Genomic DNA, 23,518 nt, shown 5'->3' with positions numbered 1-23,518 from the left:
CATCCTGCTGGACCGGGGAGCTAGTGGCCAACATGCAAGACACCCCACCCTCTAGCGATGTCAGGCGTGCGAGCAGCTCCTGGTGACCATCTGTCCTGTTGCTCTTCCCATGCAGCTACAGCCTCCGCCTGGCGTCCCGATGCCCTCCACCGACGGCCCCGTACATCACCAGGCAGTGTAGGAAGGTCAAGGCCCCTGCCGCAGCCCAGTTCCAGGGACCCTTCTTCAAAGAGTAGACTCTTCGCCTGCTCCCTGACAGGTAGGAGACCGGAGGCAGCAGGTAGGCGCAGCTCTGACAACATGCAAGGAGATCACGGGCCCCGGGACTTGGCGTGGGTCCGGGGTGGGGGGAAGGGAGGACTTACGAAGCCCCTAGGAGCCAGACACAGCTCCTTCCTGCAGGAAGGGCATTTAGTGGCCAAGAGCACAGATCCTGGACCCCCAGGGTTCAGACCCCAGCTCTGTCCCTTGCTGTCTGCAGGACTTCAAGTCACTTAATCCCTGAGCCTCAGTTCCCACATCTGTGAAGTGGGCTCTACATCAAAGCCTACTTCTTCAGATGATCACAGAAATTGTAAGTGTTAAATGTGTGCAGAGCGTTTAGCCCAGTGCCTGGTGCACAGTCAGCATTAGGAAGTGTGCGCTATCGTAATGGCAGTAGTCATCAGATGTTTTGAGCATAGTATTCATACTCAGTACTCAATCAGTACCTTCAGAGGCCGTGAGGGCTGGGCTGCAGCTCAGTGGTACAGCGCTTGCCCCTCACGGGTGAGGCCCTGGGTTCCATCCCCAGCCCCACATAAAAACAAATACATAAAAAGATACTGTGTCCATTTACAACTGAAAAACTATTTTAAAAAAAAGATTATGTATGGAGTCCTTATTCCCACAATGTATTTGAAAATCAAAACAATACTAAAAAATTCATAAAATATAAAATTAAGATTTGTGTGTAGTCTCTTTTCTAAGTTTTCCAAAGGTAAAAACCTAGAGTTGTTCTAAGTTTTCTGATGATAAAAACATGGAAGCTAGACTTTTCTTTTCCGAGTGTCTGGGCTTTGCCAGTGCCCCACGAGCAGGCTTGGTGACAGCACAACTGCATCCATTGTGTCCTTGAGATCGGTATCCCAAAGCAGGACCCAGGGACCCAATCATAAGAGCTGGCACAGTTACAAATACAGACACAGGGTCCCGCTCTGAGTCAGAGGTGAGCCTGGTCCTGGGACACAGTGGCGCTCAGAGGCTCCTGCTCAACGCGGGCAGGACTGGACCACGAGCCAGGGGCATTTTGATGAGGACTTAGTGGTTCAAGGCAGAGATTGCTGCATTGTGCCCCCGGGGCCTTTGGTGTTGGGCCGGGGAGCCAGCCTGTCCTTCTGCCTGTCCTCCCATCCTCCCTTCTCCTCTCTGCAGCAGATGGAATGTCTGGGCTTGGCCTTACTCCTCTGGAGGCTGGGGAGAAAATGAAATACCATCCACCTTCCCCAGAACTGAGCCCCTCTCTCTGCCACCCGCTGCCCCCTGGAAGGGGATGTGACTCTAAACTGGAGTCCAGTGGGGCAGAGTTGAAATGGACCCTAAGCAGCACAGGTCTGGGAGGCCCCAGAGGTAAAGTCCTCCTCCCATTTCACAGATGGAAAAGCTGAAGCCCTGAGAGGAGAGGCTGAGGTTTGTTCAGAGTCTTTGGAAGATTAGAGGCCGGGTCAGGCTGAGCCCCAGCCTGACCGCAGCCTGAGCCTCTGTGGTGGTGACGTAGAGGAAGGGGTGTTCTCGGCAGCCCAAGAGATCAGGTGCAGCCGACCTGGCTTCCTAAACAGAGCAGGCCACTGCAGTCTGGGGATGGTGACCAGGGCCAAGGGCCACATTTGCCCAGGCTTATCAGTTAGGCTGTCCCTAGGCCAAGACAGGGACAGGGACAGCACCATCCTGAGTGGGTTCATTCTTTCCCATGTTTTCAGCCCAGAGTCCCGGCTGGGGTTGGAAAGGACGAGTCCTGGGTAATGTGTCTGCCCTCGCCGTCCGTGTTCCAAACACGACTGTTGAATCTGTGCCTGAAACTTGTGCCTTGAAATCTTACTTAGCCTTTTTTCTATTTTTAAAATGTGTACACCAAGAATCTTTTACTTACATACTTTTTGAATGATTTTTTAAAAAATATCTCACACTGTTTGCCTGTCCGCCTGGGCTACTTTAGCGGGACACCACTGTCCTCCTTTCCTCGTGGTTCTCGCTGGAAGCCTGAGGTCAGGGTGCACGCAGGGCTCAGGCTGTGGCCCTCCCTCCCTCTCCCTCTGAGTCTTTCCTGCCCTCGGCTGAGGGAAGGGCCAGCGCCTGTGCCTTGGCTGCTCACACAAGCTTCCTCTCACTGCTGCTGCTCCTTTGGTAAAACTGGTGACCCTGGGGCCCTCGGTGGAGCAGGATCCTGATGCTGACCCTCTTGCCGGGTGTGCGGTGAGAGGTGGCCTCCCTGGCCTGTTCGCCCGGTAGAAGGGCTTCCTCTGCCTCCTCCTAGCCATCCGTCCGTGTCCACCACACAGCAGATGGATGGCTGGAGGGCGGGACAGCCGGAAGGTGGCTCTCTTGGGTAGGGGACGAGGCACTATGGCTTCTTCTATGGATCCTGCTGACCAGGGGAACCCCATGTTCCCTGACTGCGTGAGGCCAAAGGAATGCGGACTGCCTGGTGGCTGGCCTCTGTTTTCTTTCCTCCCCGCTGCTCCAGGCAGGGCAGGGAGGGGCCAGTCTGCATCAGCAGTGTCGTGGGGCAGGGAAGCTCCCCCTCTTGAAGGCACCCCCACTCCACCACGGGCAGCTCCCCCCAGCCCCACCGATAGGTTTTGGGAGCCGGAGTTGACATGGATTAAGGGTGCAGCTGTGGAGCCCAGTCCTGGCCTGTCAACTGTACTCCCGTGGGGACCTGCGTCTCTCTTTCAATCCTCCTTCTGTAAATGGGCTCATCCCACCACCTCTGCTGTCCTTATTACATTATTATCAGTACTAGTAATGCTAGTCATAGTACTAGTTATCTAGTAATGGCGACTAGGTCCACTGACTGAGAGACCTGGCTCCCAAACCTGGCCCAGTCCAGTTCCTGGCTCCCACCCAGGGCGGCGCATGTCGCGTGATCACCTGGGCGCTGTGAGCGGGCGCTGTGAGCGGGCGCTGTAAGCTGGGTGCTGTAAGCTGGGCGCTGTGAGCCGGGTGGGCGCAGTGGGCGGGCTTTCTGCAGAGGCAGCCCACAGACAAAGCTGTCTGTTGGTCACCAGGACACGCAGGATCTGGAGCAAGCTTGACGGGGGTCAGGCGCTGTGCCTGGTGCTCCTCATCAGTCTGACCTTGTAAAATGTTTTCTTACCTCTGAGCCTCAGTTTCTTTTATGTAAAATGGGGGTGTGCCCCTGGCAGGAGGCTGTCGTGAGTGTTCAAATGAGCTTAAGGAGGAGAGCGACTGCCTGGGACACCTCTGGGGGTCCACGAGGCTGGGCAGAGGGCTACCGGAGCCCAGCAGTGTCGCGTCCAGGGCCTGGCCTGGCAGAGCCGTGCACGAGTGAACACCAGGAGCGTTTCTGTGGTAGCTGTGCACACCCTCCACCCAGCGTCCCCTCTCACCAGAGCGCGTGCCCACACCCACCGAGTCTTCTAGACGCACACAAGAATGTTGGCGCAGTGTGAGTCACAGTGGCCTCAACTGGAAACCGCCAGGTTTCACATTGCGGTAGTCAAGGGGATTGCCTGGCGTGTCCCCACAGGGGAACGCTGAGCAGCAGCTGGGCCGGCAGCGGGGAGCCTTCGCAGGCACGCCAGGCAGAGGTGCAAAGGACGTGCACCCAGGATTCTGAGCGTTGGTTCAAAAATGAGCAAAACCAATCAGAGGGGGCCGAGTTCATGACAGCAGCTGTTCTAGGGGACAGGGAGGCATCGAGGTTACCCTGAAAGGCGGCCTGGGCCGGGGGCCAGCGGGCAGGTGCACTGCTGTGTTCCCCGGATGTCCTCACGCTGCTGCTCTCCTGTGTGGCTGCTGCAGTAGAGTGTCACTTTAAACCTGAGCAGGACCATGCATGAAGAGGCTGAGGCAGGCGCTGACCTTGGGCCACTGTGCTCTCTTCCTCTCTCCGCAGCACCTGAAGTGACCTGGAAGCGCGAAGCCAAAGGGCCCGGCAGTCTGCCTGCAGGGAGCACCGACCCACGGCCTTGCCAGACTGTGAGAGGCAGGGGAGAGCGTGCGTTCGAGGCTGTGTGTGCAGGTGACGCACGTGGACTCCAAAGGTCCTGAACCCGGGGAGCAGGAAGGTGGCTGACCACTTGGTCTCCGTCGATCCTGGACGCAGCCTGGACCTTGCTTGGCGGTTCAGCCTTCCTGGCGGGTGGGGGCACCTCTCCTACTATGCAATTTTTCAAGAGCCCCTTGACCCTCCTCTTGCTTCTCCAGTATCCTTTGCCATTGTGGGGACTTTGTTCTGGCCCTGGGGGTCAGCTTCAGGCCTGTCTGAGAAAGGCCTTCAGGAGGAGGCCTAGCTCCCCTTCAGGACCATCCCCTTCCCCACGGACCCTCTCCCCACAACATTTCTGGGAATCCATAGCATACAGACCCCTTGGAGCCAAACCTGGAGGCTGGGCCCTAGCACTCGGGGAGCCCCATTTCCTGCCCAAGCAACCTAGACTGTGGCTCTCGAATCATTTCCCGGTTTGAGATTCCAGTTGGTCCCTTGCTCTTGAGTCTTTGCAGGGAAGCCCTACAGCAGGAGCATCCAGGAGAAAGACTGTCCCCATTCATAGATGCCATGGCCCAGGGGATGGTGCATGGAGGACGGGGTCTCCGTGCCCTTCATTGCCTGGCTTGTTGGGGACCATTACACCTTCAGCGTCTGAGCTTCTCAAATAAGCTGCAAAGGAAAGCAAACAAAGTTGGACACGGGGCAAAAATGGAAGGACTAAAAAGCACAGGGGAAAGACAAAGAGATTTCCGGAGGCCATAAATGCCTGCCAGGGAATGAGGGGGCTGACCCCTGCTCTCTGGTGGACAGTCCATGTCTCGGGGAAACGGGTGACTGAGCTCGGAGTTTGGACCCGGTTCAGTGAGGTTCTTGGGTTTTGTGCCTTTGGGACAGACCCCAGATGAAGATGCCTGAGACCGCTTTGGTGTCGTTTTCTCAACTTGGTTCCAGTAGTGATGTGTCCAACCCAAAGTGGAGGAGGGAACTCGGGGACGTCGTCACACAATAAAGGGATTTTTTTTTCAGGGCTACTGTGGTTGATCTTGCAACTCTGTAAATATGTATGTAGACACTTTTAAAAGCACGTATTTATGTCCCTGACTGTAAATGCTCCGTTTTTAAGGTTTTATAACGTGTGTTATTTAATTAAGCAGTCGACGGGCTGCAGCGTGGGGTCAGGTCATGGTCAGGAGAAGAGTCTCACGAGAGCCTCACGCGGGCAGAGAAGTGCTGACCGGTGGCCGACGTACGCTCCCGTTTCCCGCCCGCCGAAGTGCGCCTTTTGTTTTTAATTTCCATAAACTGGAATCCTCTGCGCTCCTACAGTGGACTCCCACAAGCATGGAAAACTGTGGCTGTCCCTGGTCCTGACAACGACAGTTTCGTCCCGCAACTGCTCACACTGTGAACTGCACCCCAGCGCTCAGCTCCTGAAGGCTCCCCCTCCCAGCTTCGGGGCAGCTCCTGAACCCAGACTCCAGTCACCTTCGGCCCGTGGTGAACTCTGGGGCCACCCGGGGAGACCCTATGGCACATGGGCACAGGTGCTGCTCACCTTCAGCACTGGGACTGTCGGGAGAAATGTGGCCACAGTGAGGGGGCTGTGAAGAGAGGGGTCCCTGGTGGGTGGAGTCGGGGGTGGATGGTGGAAGGTGGTTCTGTGTCCGCCAGGTGGCGAAAACCAACAATAAAAGCGTGAGGAGCCATGGTGAGGAGTGGGCGCCGCGGGCGCCGCGGGTCTCTGTGCTTCGTCGTCTGGGCTGGGAGTCCTGGGCCGAGGGGCCCAAGTGGGCAGAGTCTTGTGACGCTGTGGAAGCGCCCGCCCCACCAGCACGGCTGCTTCGCCTGCCATTTCTCTGAATGGGAAGGCCTCCACAGCCTCCCTGAGGTCCAGTTCACGTCTGTACCGTTCCCCTCGTGTGTACAAAGCAGCGTGTTTGAGCATATTCAAGTCGTTCGGCCACCGCCATGTGCAATTTTAGAAGACGGTCATCACCCCAAGGAAACGCTGTACCCACCAGCGGTCACTCCCTTCCTTCCCAGATGCCTGACTACAAATCTGTCCCCGGGGCTTGGCCTGCTCTGGACGGTTCATGTGAGCAGGCCGTCCAGTCTGGGGCCTTCTGTGATGGCTTCCTTGGCGTGGCGTGGCGTTCCCAGGTGGAGCTGCTGTTGTGGTGTACTCCTTTTGGTGGCCCAGATTCCCCTGAGGGGACACCCAAGCTCTCATCCAGCCAGTCTGCAGCGCCGGGCATTCGGGCCGTTGCCATTGTTAAGGCTGATGCATGTCTGGGGAGAGTCTGTGCCCACGTGATTTCCTTGGGCATGCAGCAAGGGGGGACGTGCAGGTCACATTGTGGCCACTCTGTCTTTAACATTCTGAGGACATGCTAACTGTTATCCAGAGTGGCCACCACAAGGGCTATGAGGACTCCAGTTTCCCTAGCCCTCGTCCCCTTCATTTGAGCCATCCTGGTGGGTGTGAACGGAAGGGCTTAGTGGTCCATCTGATCACACATCTCAGCAGAGTTAGGGACCAGGGCCCGGAGAAGATGGGGAATCGGACGGGGAGTTGAGGCTTCCTGGGACATGAGACGTGAGCGCCTTCTTGGGTTTGAGGGGAAGGACAATGACAGGGTGGTGACAGGACGCCCCCAGATGGACTTAACTTACGTCCAAGTATGGCACAAAGGTAGGAAGAAGGGCCCAGGGTTCTGTCTTCACCTAAACGCTTCTAAAAAAGAGAAGTGAGAAACAGAACCAGGAGGGGGTTTAGCGTCTGCGTCTACAAGAGACGTATTAGGAGGAGTTGGCTCTCCCAAGTACAAAGAGCCGAGAGAAGTTCTGCCACCTGCCGTCTGTGAGCGGGAGGCCTGGGACAGCGTCCTGGAGGTGCGGTGGGATGAGCTGATGTGGGAGCCCAGGCTGAGATCAGAAGACGGGCTGTCCCACAGGTAGGGGACATGGGGGGAGGCTCCTCCTTCCTTCACCTTCTGTTCTCTCTGGGCCTCAGTGGACTGGATGGTGCCTCTCACCTTGAGGAGGGCCGTCCACAGGGATTCAAGTGCCAGTCATCTGGAAACAACCTCACAGACACCCAGAAATAACGTCTAACGTGAGCGCCCGCCACCTCCTCAGGTCAACACCGAAGGTGGGTCCTCACCCAGGAGAGTTAAGAATAACGTCCTGTTGGGCTCAGGTCTGACGCTGGCTGGCCCCGAGTCTGAGCAACAGAGATGAATTTGTTGCAGGGACTCACGGGGCGGTGACTGCAGGGAGAGGGTCAGAGTAGGGGAGGACTGGTGCTCAGGCCAGTCCCTAGGGCTTTGAGACATAGAGGTGGGGCGTCAGAGGCTTCCTGGAGGGGGAGGGGACAGGACAGGGGATGCTTGGCCGACCCTGACCAGGTCTCCTAAATCTAATCTCCGTATTGAGCCCTAGAGAGATTCATAAAGGGAGGAGAAACTTCCTTAGTGTACCTGGTGATCTGGAATTCAAATGAAGACAGTGTCCACTTATAGAAGACCTTTTAGCTCGGCCAGACACTGTCACACACAGCCCCATCTTGTCCTCACAAGCTTCGAGGTGGCAGAGCAGATCCAACCTCCCTCGTGCACAGGTGGGTGACTCACTGGGCCATACCCACTTAGCCTCAGCCTGCAGAGTGGGCTGCTATTTAGAGGCCCCTTGCTGGGATCTGCCAAGGGCCAGGCAATCCCTCTCCTCCAGCAGCCCATCAGTGTGGGGTATCTCCTTAGCCACTTCACAGATGAAGAATCTGAGGCTCAGAGATGTTGAACAATTTGTCCAGGGTCACACAGTTGGTAGATGGGCCAGGAAGCGGACACAGGCCTTTCTGGACCCAAGGGCCAACATTTCCTACTCACCCCTCCCTGCCCCTCAATGCTCCTTCTACCTCTGCCCTGCTGATCTCTCCTGATCTCAGGACAGCTAGAATATTGCCACAGACGTCAGTCCCCCACCATGACAATCAGCTGTGTGAACTTTTGCCCCGACCTAGATCCGTAGCCATGTATGAGGCATAGGGTTCCAAGCCCATCTACCAGAGCGCCAGCCCAGGTCAAAGCCCTGCTCTGCTCCTTACTGGCTGGGTGACCTTGGCCTGGTCGGTGACCTCAGCGAGGTTCTTGGTTGTTACGAGGTGATAATCTCACTTTTGTCCATCCTAGAGAGGACAGAGGTAAGTGGTCCCTGGTCTTAGCATAAGTCAGCTGTTCCTGGGGTCACCCAGTCCTATGATTTAGAGAGAGATTCTTGGCTTCCGTCCATGCACCTGTTGAATTGGAATGTGGGCGTCTGGGCCCCCTGTATTGCCCACTCTGTGTGTCCACCAAGTTTAATGCCCACTAAGTTTGGGAATTATGGCCACAGCAGTGGTTAAAATAAGCGTCCCAGGCCCTGGGCAGAGCTCTGGGTCCAGGGTGCCCCAGGGAGCTCTGGGATTGCATTGACAGTGTCTCCATCACCCTTGAGGGTCAGGCTGTGCCCAGCGCTGAGTCACTGGGAGGAGGTCACTGGCTCTCAAACGCACCCTCCGGGCAGTCCTAGAGCCTGCTGAACATGGCCATCTGTGACAAAGGAGGGTAACTGCTCCTGTGGACCTCTGTGGCAGCAGCCGAGAGAATGAGATGGCCTTGTCCCTGGGAAGTGTCAGAACGTGGCAGGGATGGCCGTGGAGCGTCCAGGACGTCGGTGAGGTCAGAGGTTAACAAACTGTGGAGTGACTGAGACTATGATGTGAACACGGGGGGGGCAGAGCAGCCGATGGGCACTGCTTAGCAGGCACACAGTGGCCCTCCGTGCCCTGTCAGGCACCGCGGGTGGGACCCAGCAGCTCACCTGGGGCTGTGATGCTGCCGCTGGCCAGCAGATGGGGGTCCTCCCTCATGCGAGGCTCCAGGACAGAGTCCAGCGTCCTGGTTAAGGCTGGAGTCCAAGGAGTTTTGGGGCCCAGAGCCACTCAGCAAAGTGGCGATAGGTGTCCATGAGTTCCACTCAAGGGCCTGCCATGGGTCCCTGCTCCAGAGGAGGCCTGGGATCACCCTCAGGTAGGTGGGAAGGCAGGCACCCCCAATCCCACCGACTCAGGGACCAGACGCTCCAAATGCCCCCGCGGCTCTGCAGAGCACACCCAGCTGAGAAGACAGAACAGCCGCCCCCAGACTGTGGTGGGGAGCCTGCACTCCAAGGGGGGCTGCCCAGACCCTGCCCCTTTGTCACAACAGGTTGCTGGGGAGGGACGGGCCCAGGGGGTGTGGGCATCCATCCCAGGGGAAAATGGAACCTGCCTCCTGTCCCCAAGCAATGGAGCACAGATTAACCTCTCATCCTTCCTTATCCGCCCTCCTACTCCAGCAGCAGGCCAGACAGTGAAGACAGGTTTCTTGATGGGTGAGGTCAGTGAAGGCCACATCTGACCAGGGACAGCAGTCCTGTGACTTACACCCTGGGGTTGGAGGGCGGGTGTGGGGAGTGGAGCCAGTAACAGTCAGTACTTGCAGGAATCTGAGGCTGAGGGATTCCTCAAATCTCACACTGAACACCTCACTTATCTGTCCCTAGTCCTGGTCCTGACCACTAGGGGGCTTGTGTATTTTTCTGATCTGTGTGTGCATTTCTGAATCCAATCATGTCATTTGCAAAACCCCCCAAATCTTCTCACATACTTAGAATAAAATCCAACTTCCCTTTCTGATCTAGAGGCTCCTCAGACCCTAGCCTCACCTTGCACAACTGCTCCCACCACCTTGTCCTCTCTGTCCCAGCCATAGCTCCTGCCTTTCTGCCTCTGTGCTACATAAGCTGTCTTCTGCCACAGGGCCTTTGCACTAACTGATTCCTCTGCATATAGCAACTTTCCTTCCAATAGTCACATGACTCTCAGCTAAAGGTCATCTCTTGGGCATCCTTCCCTGGCCACTCTGTTGAAGGTAGCAGCTTCCAGTCGCCTCTGCCATTTGGGCCTATTCTTTGCACTCCTATCTAGCCAGTATCCTAGTCTCTTGGCTTCTCTAGGACAGGAGACGGACCATATGGGTGGGTTCAATGCTGTATCCTGGGGCCAGAGACAGCTCCTAGCCCCAGCAGTTCGACTAGGATGCACTGAGAGGCCTCCCTGGGGAAACTGACCTCGGAGGAGCACTGGCTTCCCTGGGGACGCACTGCATCCTGTCACATGGCTGGGTTGCCACTTCCACGTGGGGCAGACCATCCTGCCCAGTTTTCCACAGCAGCCTGCTCCTGCCCAGGGGTCTCCTGTGACCACCTTTGGGACTGGGGTCAGGAGATGAGGAGGATTTTATTTCCAATGTCACTGCTTCCGAGGAGGGTGCCAGGTAAGATACAGGAGACCCAGTTACGTTTGAATCTCAGATAACCCCGGGACAATGTTTTCAGTGTGTCCCAAACACTGCGTGGAGTGGACTTACACTGACAACGTTTCTCTGAAATTCACAGGTAGCTGGCATTCCGTTTGTCATTGGCTACATTTGACACCCTGTTTGGGGGCTAAGCCCCTCCTCAATGCTCCTCTCTCCGGGGTCATCTCAAGGCCCCAGCTGGCCACTGGGAGCATTCTTCCACCAGCTCTGGCCTTCAGCCCACAGCCAGGGGGGCGGCTTCTCTGCTCTTCACAGCAATCTGTGCCTTGGATGTGAAGGTCACCAAATGTCAAGTGGGGCCCCTGAGGACACTGAAGAGCATTCAAGTGGCTCTTGATGCCTGCCTACATGGTGGAATTGTGGTGCTGACCTTGGCTTAGTTTCTGAGATTTATTCATTTATTTTTTAATAAGCAGCTTCCCTTTCTTGCCATTGATGCAATAGATTGAACAGAGGGACAAGAGGACCAGCTTGGGCATTGGCTGGCAGAATGGGCAAAATGACATTCTTGGGCAAGAAAGGCTCCTCAGCTGAGGCCATTCTGCCCCTTCCCAGGGCTGCACTGAGGGTGCACTTGGAACCTGCTGGGGGTGTTTGGAAACTGGCCTGGCGCACATCTGGCATCTCACCCAAGCCCTGCGAGGGTTAAAGGCACAGAGCAGAGGAGGGAGGGGCGAGGCACACTCACACGTCCAGTTTGGGGCCCAGGTAGGGGTGCACCATGTCTACCCCTCCGTGACTTCATGGGCCTGGGGGTGCCCCTTCCTGACGAGCACATAACCTGTATGCGCTGCCCCAGCACCAGAGCTCAGGGCCAATTCTTGTATGATTGCTTCCACACCCAAGTTTTTATTTTTTTTTTTTAATAAGAAAATATATATAATAAGTAACTGAAAAAAAAATAGAGAAAATCCAAAGAAATCCCTGAACACCAGCGGACTCTTTATGCATAATCCTTTAGGTTTTCATGCAAACAAACATTAGCCCCTGGCTGTGCGAGGCCTTGGGATGCTGCTGAGCGTCTCACTGTGCAGCAGGCTTCACTGCAGCCCCTTCCCGGTAGGTTGTTGGGGAAGTGAAGTTGGTGGTTGATCAAAAGCATTGAGTACAGACTGTTGGCTGCATTATCTTCAGAGTGGACTTCAAGATTATTTTCACTTCTACTGTCCCTTTAAGGATGGCTGTAGTGAGGCGCAGGTCGCAGGCAGCATTTGGGTGACTTCTGAGTCTTGTCAGGCACACGGGACGTCCTGGTGCTGATTCGCTCGTAGGCTGGTTCTTCGAGCAGGAGTGGGATGGCCGTGCTCTGGGCAGTGACGGTCAATCCTTACTGAACCTGCACAGGGACCAAGCAGGGGGTTGAGGCTTGCCTGTGGGAACCCCACGGAGGACCCCATCAGGGCTGCCACATGATGGAGGAGGAGCAGCTTCAAGGAGGCTGAACCCCCTTTGGTCAACAGGCCACTGGGTCTCTTCTTGAAGGTCAAGGTGGAAGATGGTCTGTGCCTACATCTCCCTGGAGCATCCTCCGATTGCTGCAAATGCCTGATGCCACCCAAGGTCCCCGTGTTGAACCCCGCTGGGGGATGCTGCAGGGCTCCTGCTGGGAGACGGGGGTGGGACATCCGGAGCGTCTGCGAGACGGGATCCAGGTGAAACCAGGGGTCCTGAGGTCAGTGCCCAGGGGTCCTGTGGGGATCACATCTTCACAGTCCTCAGTCTCCCTGGCACAGCCACCTGGAGAGGGGCGTGGGGAGGGGCGTGTGCAGAGCCCTGGTGGGCGCCATCTTCTCCCTGTGTGTTTTCCCCTTGGCATCTGGATCTTCATGGTGGACAGTGAAGTACAAACCAAACCCCAGCCTGATTTCTATGACTAGGTGTGTTTTACTCAGCTTTTTCTCGCTGTGAGGAAAGGATCTGACCAGAACAATTTTAGGGGAGAAAAAGTTTATTGAGGGCTCACAGTTTCAGAGGTCTTAGTCAATAGAAGGCCGGCTCCGTTCCTCAGGGCTCGAGGGGAGGCTGAACATCATGGTGGGAGAGTGAGGGACGCAGCTCGCATGGTGACCAGGAAGCAGAGAGAGACTCCACTTGCTGGATACAAAATGTCCCCCAGAGCCAGGCTCCCAGTGAGCCACCTCCTCCAGCCCCACCCCACCCACCTCCAGCTCCCGCTCACTTAATCCCATCAGGGATCGACTCACTGGTTAGGAAGGCTGTGACCCCATCATTTCTCCTCCAAACCTTCTTGCATTGTCTCACACGTGAGCTTTTGGGGGACACCACGTCTAAACCATAAGAGGGTCTTATCCTCTGTGTCCACCTTAAGCAGCTGGCTGGAGGGAAGGCTGTTCTCCAAAGAGGAGAGATGTGGAGCTCATGCTGGGGGCTAAGTGGGGGCCTTAGTCCATAGAAGGCAGTGTCCTCAGTCTCCCAAGACAGAAATCCCAGGCTTATCTGGCACCAGCTGTGCACATCTGCTCCTCCGACCGTTGCTGCTTCTGAAGGACCTGTAATCACCCGGGCAGAGCATCCCTGTGAAGTGCCTCCCCGGGAGCAGCGTCCCAGGCTGGGTGCAGGAAGCAAGGGAGAGCAGGCAGAGCATCAGTGGCTGTGTCTCAGGTGACCACAGCTCCTTACTCCAGCTTCCTCCGCTCTGCCCTTCTCAGCTCCCTCCCTGCACTGCCCAGTGGAGCCTCTCCCAATCACCTGCCGGCCACAGCCTGGCTGCCCCTGCTGGGCCAGTGTTGGGAGAGGACTCTGGTTTGACATCTTCTTCCAACAAAATGGGACCCTAGATGGTGCCAGCTTCTCAGGGCTCCAGACCCTCTTCTTGTGCTCTTTAGGCTCTTCTGAACGCTGTCCCTACATAGGTCCCCAGTAATGGTGCCAACCCATGTAGAAACAGCCTAGTAATTACCAGTCATCTGTGGTGTCATCATTTTACCAGTTCAGCTGAAGCACAGAGATCTTACCTCCATCATGCCCTTTTACCTTCCCCTATTTGCAACTTAATTGCATCAAATATCTCCCCTATATACATTAGAACCAAATTGGACAGTGTTACAAATTTGCTTCCATCATGAAACATTGTTAGAAAATCCATGAGGAGGAAGAAAGTCTATTATTACCCTCATCCAGCAGTTTTCTTGCCATCTTCTTTCTTCGCTTGCAATTGTATTAGTTTCATGTTGCTGCTATAACAGAACACACCAAACTTGGTGGCTACTGCAACACCAGTTTTTATTCTATTACTCTTCTGGAAGTCAGAAGTCTAAAATGGGCCGGCAGAAGTGCATTCTCCAAAGGCTCTAGGAGCAAGATTGTCCCTTTGCTCGTTGCTCTGATGGGTAGAATCTGTTTTCTGGGTTTATCATGCTCCCTCCATCTTCAAAGCCACAAGTCTAGCATTCTCTCTCTCTCTCTCTCTCTCTCTCTCTCTCTCTCTCTCTCTCTCTCTCTNTCTCATTTCCTTCTGCAACTTTCTCTTTCCTGTCTCCCTCCTGTAAGACGGACCCACCGGGTTGCGGTAGGCCTGTCTGCACGATCCTGCCCCATTCAGATCATCTTCCCGTCTCAAATTCCTTAATCACCTCGGCAAACTCCCTTTGCTACTGGGATTAGAAGTGGCCAAGGTTTTCAGTGGACACCTGATACCACACTGAGCATTGCTGACCACCGTGGTAGAGGGAAAGCTACCACTCACGGGGGCTGGGCTTAGGAGGGGGACATCTTTAGGAGGTCATTATGTTTTTACTTCACTGATATTCCAAGTGTCCTTCTTTCGTCATTTCCTTTCTGCCTAGAGAACTTCCTTTAGCAAGGGAAGGATGACACATTCTGGTGCAGGTGACAAATTCTCTTCGTTTTCCTTCAACTGAGGATGCCGTGGTTTGTTCTTTAATCCTTGAGGATGTCTTCTTGGCTTTAGGCTTTTTGAGTTGACAGGTTTTTGCTTTGACATTTGGAAATTATTGTGCATTTCTTTCTAGATTATATGGTTTCTGATGAAAAATCTGTCTTTGAAGTTGTTTTTTCCCCTAGAGGGATGTGGAGTCTACTTTCCAGTCTTTCAAGGTGTTAGAGGCACATTTCATACCTTTCCTGACATTTTCCCCAGAAGTCTTGGGGATTTCTTTTAGTGAGAAATGTTACTGCCAAGCCATAATCTGGACGTTGGGGGAAGCTCGTTGCTACTGGGATTAGAAGTGGCCAAGGTTTCAGTGGACCCTTGCTACCATGTTGAGCATCGCTAACCACCGCGGTAGAGGCAAAGGAGGCTTGTATGTTTGCAGTGATAGGTCATGTCACAGAGTGACACCTGTTGTCTCTACGTGTGGTTATTTTGGGACTAGTCATATGGCCCTATCTAATCATGAAGAACCCAAGAAGTGCCCTCCTATCATGGGTCTGAGAAGCAAAGAGGAAAGTATTTGAAAGGTATTAACGTCCGCTGCAGTGTGGTGCCCCCTCCGCCGGCTACCCTAGTCAACTGGACATCAAACTCGTGTTTAGAAAACCTGTTGAGTCAGAATTGGAAGTGGAGGGGACAGCCAGAGCTTCTTGAGTCAGCCCTGATTCCTCTGCCACTCGCTCTGTTATTTTGGGCAAGCCGTGTGCTGTCTTTTAAGGCTGGTTCGAGAGTGAGTGTGAAGCTCTGTCGTGTGACCTGGAACACAGCGAGAGCTCGGCGCTTCGTGACCCGACTGCTTCCTCTTGGCCTATTTCTACTGTATTTTTGAAACTTAAAAAGACTTTTTCCACAAAGTAATATTCATAGTTTAAAAGTCAAATCACTTATCTTCTAATAAAATAGCACATCTCTCATCAATTCTTTTTACCCCAGAATTTCACTCCTGGGAAGAACCACTCTCAATATTTTTAGCAGCTTTGAGTGTGTGAGCACCTATTTCTAAGTGATATGCTAATATCATCTAAAATTGAAAAAAAAATCAAAAAACATTATCTACTGGGGAGACCAAGGATCAAGCTCCTCTCTATTCCGCCTCCCTGTCATAATTCCCACAATGACAGTCTGCACGGAGCCCGTGGTGGGTACCGGCCGTGAAGATGCAAACACGTTCCGTGCCGAGCCAGGGAATATGTTCTCATTGCTCATCATTTTTGTTTTTTTATTCTTTCCCACTTTATTTACTCAGTTTTTCATTTGACTGATTTTCTGTGCTCATTCCTGAAGTCTTAGCTGAAACCCCCAAACACCTCAATATGGTGGAACTGATTCCTTTGTCCGCTTCTCGTGGCTCTCTCTCTCACTTTGAGCCAATTCCCCTGGAGTCCTCGTCCTCCTGTGCCCAGCCAGACCTCTGCTCCCTGGGCGACTCGGCAGCTGTCAGCCCAGGGCCTCCTCTGTTCTGTCCTCCATGCTCTGGAGGACCCGGGTCAGGATCTGGGAGGCAGGCCTCCCTGGGATCACCGGTCCTGGTTTACGCCCTTTCCTTCTTCCAGAAGCTTCCTGCAGAGGGTGCGTGGGAAATCAGGCTTAGGGCCCTACTAGCATGAGCAGGGTTTCTTCTACCCTCATGCTTGCTTTATCATTGGGCTGGGCCTAGAATTCTGGGTTGGCAGTTACTGCTCAGAGGGTTTTGTTCCACTGGCTTCTGGCTTCCAGAACTACCACTCTCCAGAGCCCAGGCTGCTGGTGCCAGTCTCACATCCATCCTGTTTTTGCAGAGCTCTGAGGATCCTCGTCCCTGGCCTTCAGAACACGACAGTGTGAGGGGCATGGGTCCCTTCCTATATACTCGGTGGCTCTCTGTTGGAATCCTGAAACTTTCTTATATTTCTTTGACTGTAATAATATTTCATTTGAAGATATTTGTTTGAATGAAGTTTTTCTTTTCTCTTTCTGTTATTTGTATATTTAGCTCCTGGGTTGATTTAATTTTTTATTATTATTTTTCTTGTTCTTGATCCTTTTGTTCTTAATTTTTGTGGAAAATTTTCAATGTTAGACTCCCACTCATCTATCTTTTAAAAATTGTATGATTGATTGATAGATTGATTGACAGGGGGGCTGTTATGATTTGGAGGTGAGGTATCCCCCAAAAAGCTCACGTGTGAGACAATGTGGAAAGGATTGCAGGAGAAATGATTGAGCTGTAGCCTTAACCTAATCAGTTAATCAGTCCCTGGTGGGATTAACTGAGTGGTGGCTGGAGGCAGGTGGGGTGTGTCTGCAGGAGCTGATTCACGGGGGGCGTGGCTATAGGGTATGTGTTTTGTATCTGGCGAGTGGAGTCCCTGTCGCTCTGCTTCCTGATCATCATGTGAGCTGCTTCCCTCCTCCATACTCTTCTGCCATGTTGTTCTGCCTCACCTCGAGCCCCAAGTAATGTCCATGGACTGAGAACTCTGAAACCGTGAGCCCCCAAATAAACTCTTCCTCCTGTACAATTGTGCTGTTTGGGTCTTTTAGTCACAGCAGTAAAAAGCCGACTAAAACAGGTGCCTAGCCACTGAGCCACATCCCCAGCCCTTTTTATTTTTTATTTTGAGACAGAGTCTCCCTGAATTGCTTAGGGCCTTGCTAAATTGCTGAGGCTGGCCTTGAACTTGTGATCCTTCTGCATTGGCCTCCAGAGCAACTGGGATTAGAGATGTGTGCACCACTGTGCCCAGCTCACTTTTATTTTTAAAGAGCTCAATTTTGTCATTCTTTTTGAATCAGCATCTCAATTGAATGGGTGCCAACTCATCGCTAATTCTTGTGTGTGTGTGTTTCTCGAAGTCCTCTTATCCATAAGAAACTGCTTCTATAGCTTCTTTTTGAGCTTTTCCTTAAATATTGTATAGTTCTTTTGTATTTCTGTACTAGGTGTTTTTTTGGATATTTGCTAATTTTATTCTCTACCATTTATGACATGGGTATTTTGAAGGGACCTGAAGTCATTTGTTTGAGGGCCACTGCTGGTAAGAGGTGGACCTAGGGTTTCAGCCTGGGCCTCTGGTATGTAGCCACCGTGGTCTGGGGCAACACACTTTCCTCCAGGGGCAGCTGATCCCAGGTTGTCTGTTGATACTTGGGGAGGCGCCAGAGCAGACCGGAAGTTCTCTGTCCCTGGGAGACGCTTCTCCGTGGTGCACAGGGTAGGGCTTAGGCATTCAGCGGGGGCTCTTACCGTCTGAGTTTTTCCTTGGGCTGATTAATATCTCAGAAGAATCCTGGGAAGGGGAAGAATCAGAGTGATTGTTTTAGGCAGCTTCCCCGTTACCATGACCAAAGGACTGCACAACAGAGAGGAGGAAAAGTTTATGCTCTGGCCCAAGGTGAGGCAGGACATCACGGAGGAAGAGTGCGGGGGAGGGAAGCAGGTCAGAATGTGGCCACCAAGAAGCAGAGAGGGCTCTGCTGGACAAGGACAGAATATAAACCTCAAAGGCAGGCCCCAGTGACCCACCTCCTCTGGTCGCAGCCTGCCTGCCCATGGTTACACCCCATCAGGGGAGTAAGGCACCGATCAGGTTAAGGCTCTTGTCACCCGACCACGTCGTCACCTCTGAAGTTTCTTGTGTGTCTCACACATGGGTCTGGGGGCCACCTCATGGCATAAAACCACAGAAGCTGGCTCCAGCGTTCTGGGAGAGAAGTCCCCGTGAGGAGCCGCAGCACAGACTTCTCCTCATCTCCCTGGTGACCGTGACAGCCTCGACCTTGCCTCTGGCTGTGCTCAGCATTCCCAAGTCCAGGGACTTCCTGGTTCAGCTGCTCCTGGGAAAGTCGGTGGCATTTCTTGTTACCTCACAGCAGGGAGTTTGGGCAACTCCAGAGCCTCACTCCATGTCAACCCACACTCCCACTCTTCAACCTCAGTGGGCTCCTACCTGCAGCAGTGTGACACCCCAACCCCTGAGCCTTCTGGATGTGCCTGGGGGGCTGCAGCCTCCCCTCCGCCTGCTCCTCGGCAGTAGGCCCCCTCTCTCAGCTGTTTTTGCCGTAAGCTCTAGGTTTTTGATCTCGTGGACATCACCCTGTCTGCTCCCCCAATTTGTTGACCCACCCGCTTTGGTTCCCACGGCCAAGGATGCAACATCAGTTCTGTGCATGATGGGAAATGTCCCNAAAAGGAAGCTCTGGTCTGCAGCACCCAGCCCCCCCCCCCCTGCTGATTTCCATTCCAGGACATTTCATACCTTCTGCAAATTTCATAATTCTCCCCAATAAATTCTCTTTGTGAGTAACCAGAATCCTGGGTCTTATACCCAAAGATCCCTAACCAAAGTGGGCCTCAGAGCCCGCTTCTGAGCTCGTGGATTGGCGCATCTTAAAACTTGAGACTCTTGAAGTCTCGCCTGCAGCAGAGCTTGAAGAGCATTTCCCAGGTTCTGGGCCCCGGAGCTGTCAGCAGAGCATGTGGGTACAAGCAAGGGCACTGCCCCCGTGTGGCCAGCCTGTTCCGATTCGGCCACAGTCAGGCCTGAGCGCCTTTCTTCAAGGATTCCTTCCTGTGGCGGCAGGGACGCAGTGCCCTTGAAGATGGACCCGAGGCCATTTAACCACCACTGTGCTTTGGCTCAGGAGCCTCGGCCAGCTCTGAGGGACCAGAACAGGCAACTCACTTTCTGTAAGAGAGGGACCATGATTATCAGGGGGTCAGTGGGAGTCCTTGGTTCCCCCAAAGACCTGAAGATCCTATGTAAGCCCCAAGTTCCAACAACTTCTCTAGGTTACTCTTGGCTGGATTTCTCCCACATGCTTGTATTTCCATTAAACTTCTTCCTGTTTTTCTCCTGTTGATCTGTTTCATGTCAATTTAATCTGCAGGTCCCCTGCCACAGCACCTAAGAGGGTACAGGGGATGGTATGTCCTCCCCTGAGGACTCTGGGCTGGAAACAGCTGGAGTGGGCTCTACACAGAGGTTCTCTTGCACAGCTCGGTCCTGCCTCAGGGAAAAGCAGAAGGCTGGACACAGCCTCTGACCAAAGAAGGGAATCGATGCCCATGGGCCACTGACCAGGTGCCAAACCCCGTGTTCCCTGTTTTACCTGGTGTTGAAAGTCTGTGCTCAGGAGCAGGACGTGACATCGTCTTGCCGGAACACCCTGCAGCACTGAAGGTACAGCTCTGGCCTCGGGAGGTGCACTTTCCAACTGCCCAACTGCCCCGGTGCCAGGTACGATGCCACCCGCAGGTACAGAGATGACGAGGCCAACCCTGTGTACTCGAGTGACCGCTGAGGAAGTCTGGAGTTGGCATCCGAATCCAGATCTGCATTTGGCTGATGACAGCCGAGCACAGGTCTCGTCTCTGCCCTGGCTGAGCTCCTGCCTCGCGAGGCCCCGTGCCTTCCCCAGGGCACACATCCTGGAGCAGCGCGGGGTGGGTCAGCTTGACAGCGGATTGAAGCAGCGACACTCAGTGAGAAGCACAGGGAGTTCCACTCAATGATCCGGCAAGGAGCGGCCATGGCCAGGCCCTGCCTGGGTGCTGGGTGTACACAGGTGACAGATTCCGTTCCTGGACAGTCACTGCATAGAGTGAGGTGGGGGAGCTCAGGACCTCGGGACTCTCTGATGTACCCAGCAGGCACCTGTTGTGGGTCATCTCAGCTGGAGACAGTGAACGGGGAGCTCTCGAATGGCTCCCAAGGTCAAAGAAGCTGAGTAGCTGGGCTCAGAAAGGACCCGAATGGGCAGCAGGTCTGGGGATTAGGAGCAGGAAATACAGTCTCCTCTGGAGTCAATGCCTCGGGGACAGGTCGCTCCTCACCAGTGTCCTCACCCCGACCAACACTGTCTTGCCTCTGCATGAGAGTCTGACTTGACTTGGACAAGAGGTGGACAGGACTCCTGATGGGCAGTTCGCTGATGCTGTGGGCAGTGGTGGAGGGGACCTCCCAACGGACACTGAGGTTTTCCTGCTGGAAAAGGGGTAAGTGTGGTTGGGCAAGGTTTGCAGGTCCTTTGAACTATGGGAACATGGAGGAAAATGCCCAACCCAACCCAGGAGGTCAGAGACGATCCTGCAGGAAGAAACACCGAGAAAACAGAAGTGACCGGCACCAAGGGGCAAGCAAGCCAAACATTACAGGCTGAGAGATGCAGGTACCAAGGCCCTGAGGCAGAGATAATTATTGTCCTCCAATGGAATGATGGCTCTTCCCTGCTGGACTCTCGGAGTGGCCGGTCACTTTGCCCAAGGACTTACATCTCTAAGGATCAGAGCCCCTGCTCTGTCCACCTCCCCTGGAGTCCTTCAGCTTTTCAAGGGCAAATGAGCATCAGGAAACCCCTCAGGCTGTGACCCCCTCCCTCCCAGGGGGTGTGCAAGCTAAAATGAAATCAGGAACCTCCTGTGTGGAGCGCTGAGAGGAAGAAAAAGGCCAGCGCAGCGCTGAGCGCTTTTATGATTTCTCTCCCCTACGCTGGGGGAGGCTTGCAGTCAGAGCTGCCTGAACTGATCTGCACCGCTGTTCAGGTGTTCTTCGCGCGCCCTGGCCTGACAGTTTATAGCAGCTGCAACCCTCGCGTATCGATTATTTAGGAGAGGGAGAGAAGTTGTGATGGCTGCGCTGCCTCGACAGCTCTGCCTCGTTGCATTTCATCCCGTGAGAAGGGGGGGGGCTCCTTGGAAGGGACAGGAAGGCCCCACCCAGCGCAGATCTCCTGTGTGTGGCCGGGGACAGCGGGCAGCGTGTTCGCCGTCTGATGAATCAGCTGCACTTTTCTTCCTGTGAAAGCCCGCAGCCTCCCAGGAGGAGTCCCTGGAAGGAATCCTGTCCTTTGCCCAGTCGTTTCTGGGTCACGTTCCTTGGGCTAATGAAAGCCGCTGTCTCTGCTGGCCGCTCTGAGGGATGCCAGCCCCCTGCCCACTCCATTCCCCTGATGGAGCCAGGGCTTGACTCCTCCCTCCCGGCCAGCAGGAGGCCACTCCTTGGAGGCTAGTGGCTGTGGGCGCTGTGGGGTGACCTGGGCCTCCTGGCTCCCAGGGGGGAGCTCAGCCCCTGAGGCGCTCCCCCCCCCCCCGACCAAACCCAGGCCTGCGGCAGTCCAGCCCCAGAGGGGAGGGAGCCCGTAAGTGCAGCCTGCGGTCAGGGGACCTTCAGTGGCACGTGGGAGGACCCCAGGCTGGGGGTTGCTGGTTCTCTGTGAAGTGAGGGATGGAACCGGGCCAGCGCGGCAGTCCGGGTGGGGGTGCGTCTTCTCAGGGCTCTGGAGGCTGGAAGTCCAGGTGGAGGCTCCGCAGGGCCGATCCCTGCTGGGAGCTCATGGACACAGGGCTGCCCTCTCTCTGTGCCTGCAGGAGGCCTCTTCTCTGTACAAAATGTGCCTCCTGCTCTTCTCCCAGGGCTGCTGCTGGTCCTGCTGGTGGGGGCCTACTCAGGATCGCATTTCTGCTTAAAGATCCTGACTCAGTGTGACCACGTTGAGGGACAGGCTTGGGGGGGCTCATTTTCAGTCGATAACAACGAGAAGCTTGCAAATTAGAAAGGAGGGAGCATCAATTACTGGGAGGTGGGAGGGGACTTTTCCATCAAAACAAACACCCCTTGCCCCATCCCTGCTCGGAAACTCCGAGCTACGATGCGCTCTGGTCCCCGCAGCCGCGCCTCCCTTCTGTGCGGGGAGCTGTGGCAAATCCACTGGTGCAGCCAATGGCCCTCCCCACCAGCCCCACCTTTGCTGGCACACGTGCCCATCTGCATCGTGATTTTTGTGGGTTCCGGGCACTCTTGACTTTGGGGGAGTGTCCTGACTCTGTAACAATTACATAAATGACAGGGGACACCTCGCTTACTGTGAGGAGTGAAGCTCGGTCGTGGGCTCCTGAAGCCATCGCTGGCGCTAGGCCCTGGGCTGACTCTGCTCTATGGACTGGTCACCTTCTTCAGGGAAGGTGCCCTTCCACCCTGATTCATGGGGACACTGAGACTGCGGTAAGTCATTTCTGCTGCTGGTGATCCCTCTTAGCCGTGGGATGTTCTCTGGTTAACACAATGTGAGAGTGAGCTTCCAGGGATCTACTAAAAGGGTCTCTTTTCTGTTAATGAGATGCCTAAGGAAGAAATAACCTTCTTTTCCTGGAGTTTCTCACGCTGGTCTGTGGCAGCCATTCTGAGGTCCTGAGGCAATACTGACCTGATGAGGGGGGCTGAACAGAGAGCCCTGGATCCCCAAGGATGATGCTAGCTATGGTGGTAACCATCGCTGGAGCTGCCTGTCTACTTGAGTGGCACCAGCAAGCACCACGGAATGGGTGGCTTCACCAAAGGAAATTTATTGTTGACGTTGAAGGTGTTGGAAAGGTTGGGTCTTTCTTTCTTTCTTTTTTCTGGGAGGAGGGTACTGGGGATTGAACCCCGGGGAACTTACCCACTGAGCCACATCCCCAGTCCTTTCTTATATTTTATTCTGAGACGAGATCTCACTAGTTGCCTAGGGGCTCACTAAGTTGCTGAGGCTGGCTTTGAACTTGCCATCCTCCTGCCTCAGCCTCCTGAGCTGCTTGGATACAGGTGTGCGCCTTCTTTCTGAGGACTGTAAAGAGGACCGGCTCCAGGCCTCCCCAGCTGCTGCTGGTTTCCTGCAAGTCTTGGGCTCCCCTGACCTGAAGCAGCATCACCTGCTCTTTGCCTTGGTCTCCACGAGGTCTTCCTGCGTGGGCCTGTGTGCACCCCTCCCTTGGATGAGGACATCGGCCACATTGGTTTCAGATCCACGAGTTGGTCACCTCTGTAAAGCTCTGTCCCCATGGTTGTGATCTGAGGTGCTGGAGGTGGAACTTCAACATATGGCCTATTGGGGGGCCACAGTTGTACCCAGAACCTCTTCCTTGGGACAGTTTTGCGACCATTGATCCCTTTATGGCTCACACCTTTTGAGTTGGGTATTTCCTGAAGAAATCCCAACGGGGCCACCTGCTCCGACTGCTGGCCACGTGGGTTT

General features: G+C 54.5%; 1 protein-coding gene across 2 annotated transcripts in view; it reads left to right on the top strand.

Annotated features, from left to right (window-relative positions):
* Prdm2 (PR/SET domain 2) overlaps positions 1 to 5,925 on the top strand; it is a 46,916-nt gene extending 40,991 nt beyond the window's left edge. For both annotated transcript variants that reach the window (XM_048816294.1, XM_048816293.1), the window contains 2 exons: positions 116 to 259; positions 4,118 to 5,925. In XM_048816294.1, the coding sequence (XP_048672251.1) occupies positions 116 to 236 (121 nt within the window). In that variant the 3' untranslated portion in view covers positions 237 to 259; positions 4,118 to 5,925. The remainder of the gene's footprint in view (positions 1 to 115; positions 260 to 4,117) is intronic.
* Positions 5,926 to 23,518: the final 17,593 nt, after the last annotated feature.

Source organism: Marmota marmota, unplaced genomic scaffold, assembly GCF_001458135.2.
Source record: "Marmota marmota marmota unplaced genomic scaffold, marMar, whole genome shotgun sequence".
In the NCBI taxonomy this organism is placed as follows: Eukaryota; Metazoa; Chordata; class Mammalia; order Rodentia; family Sciuridae; genus Marmota; species Marmota marmota.
The sequence above is the reverse complement of the archived record's forward strand: the minus strand, read 5'-3'. Positions and strand labels throughout refer to the sequence as shown.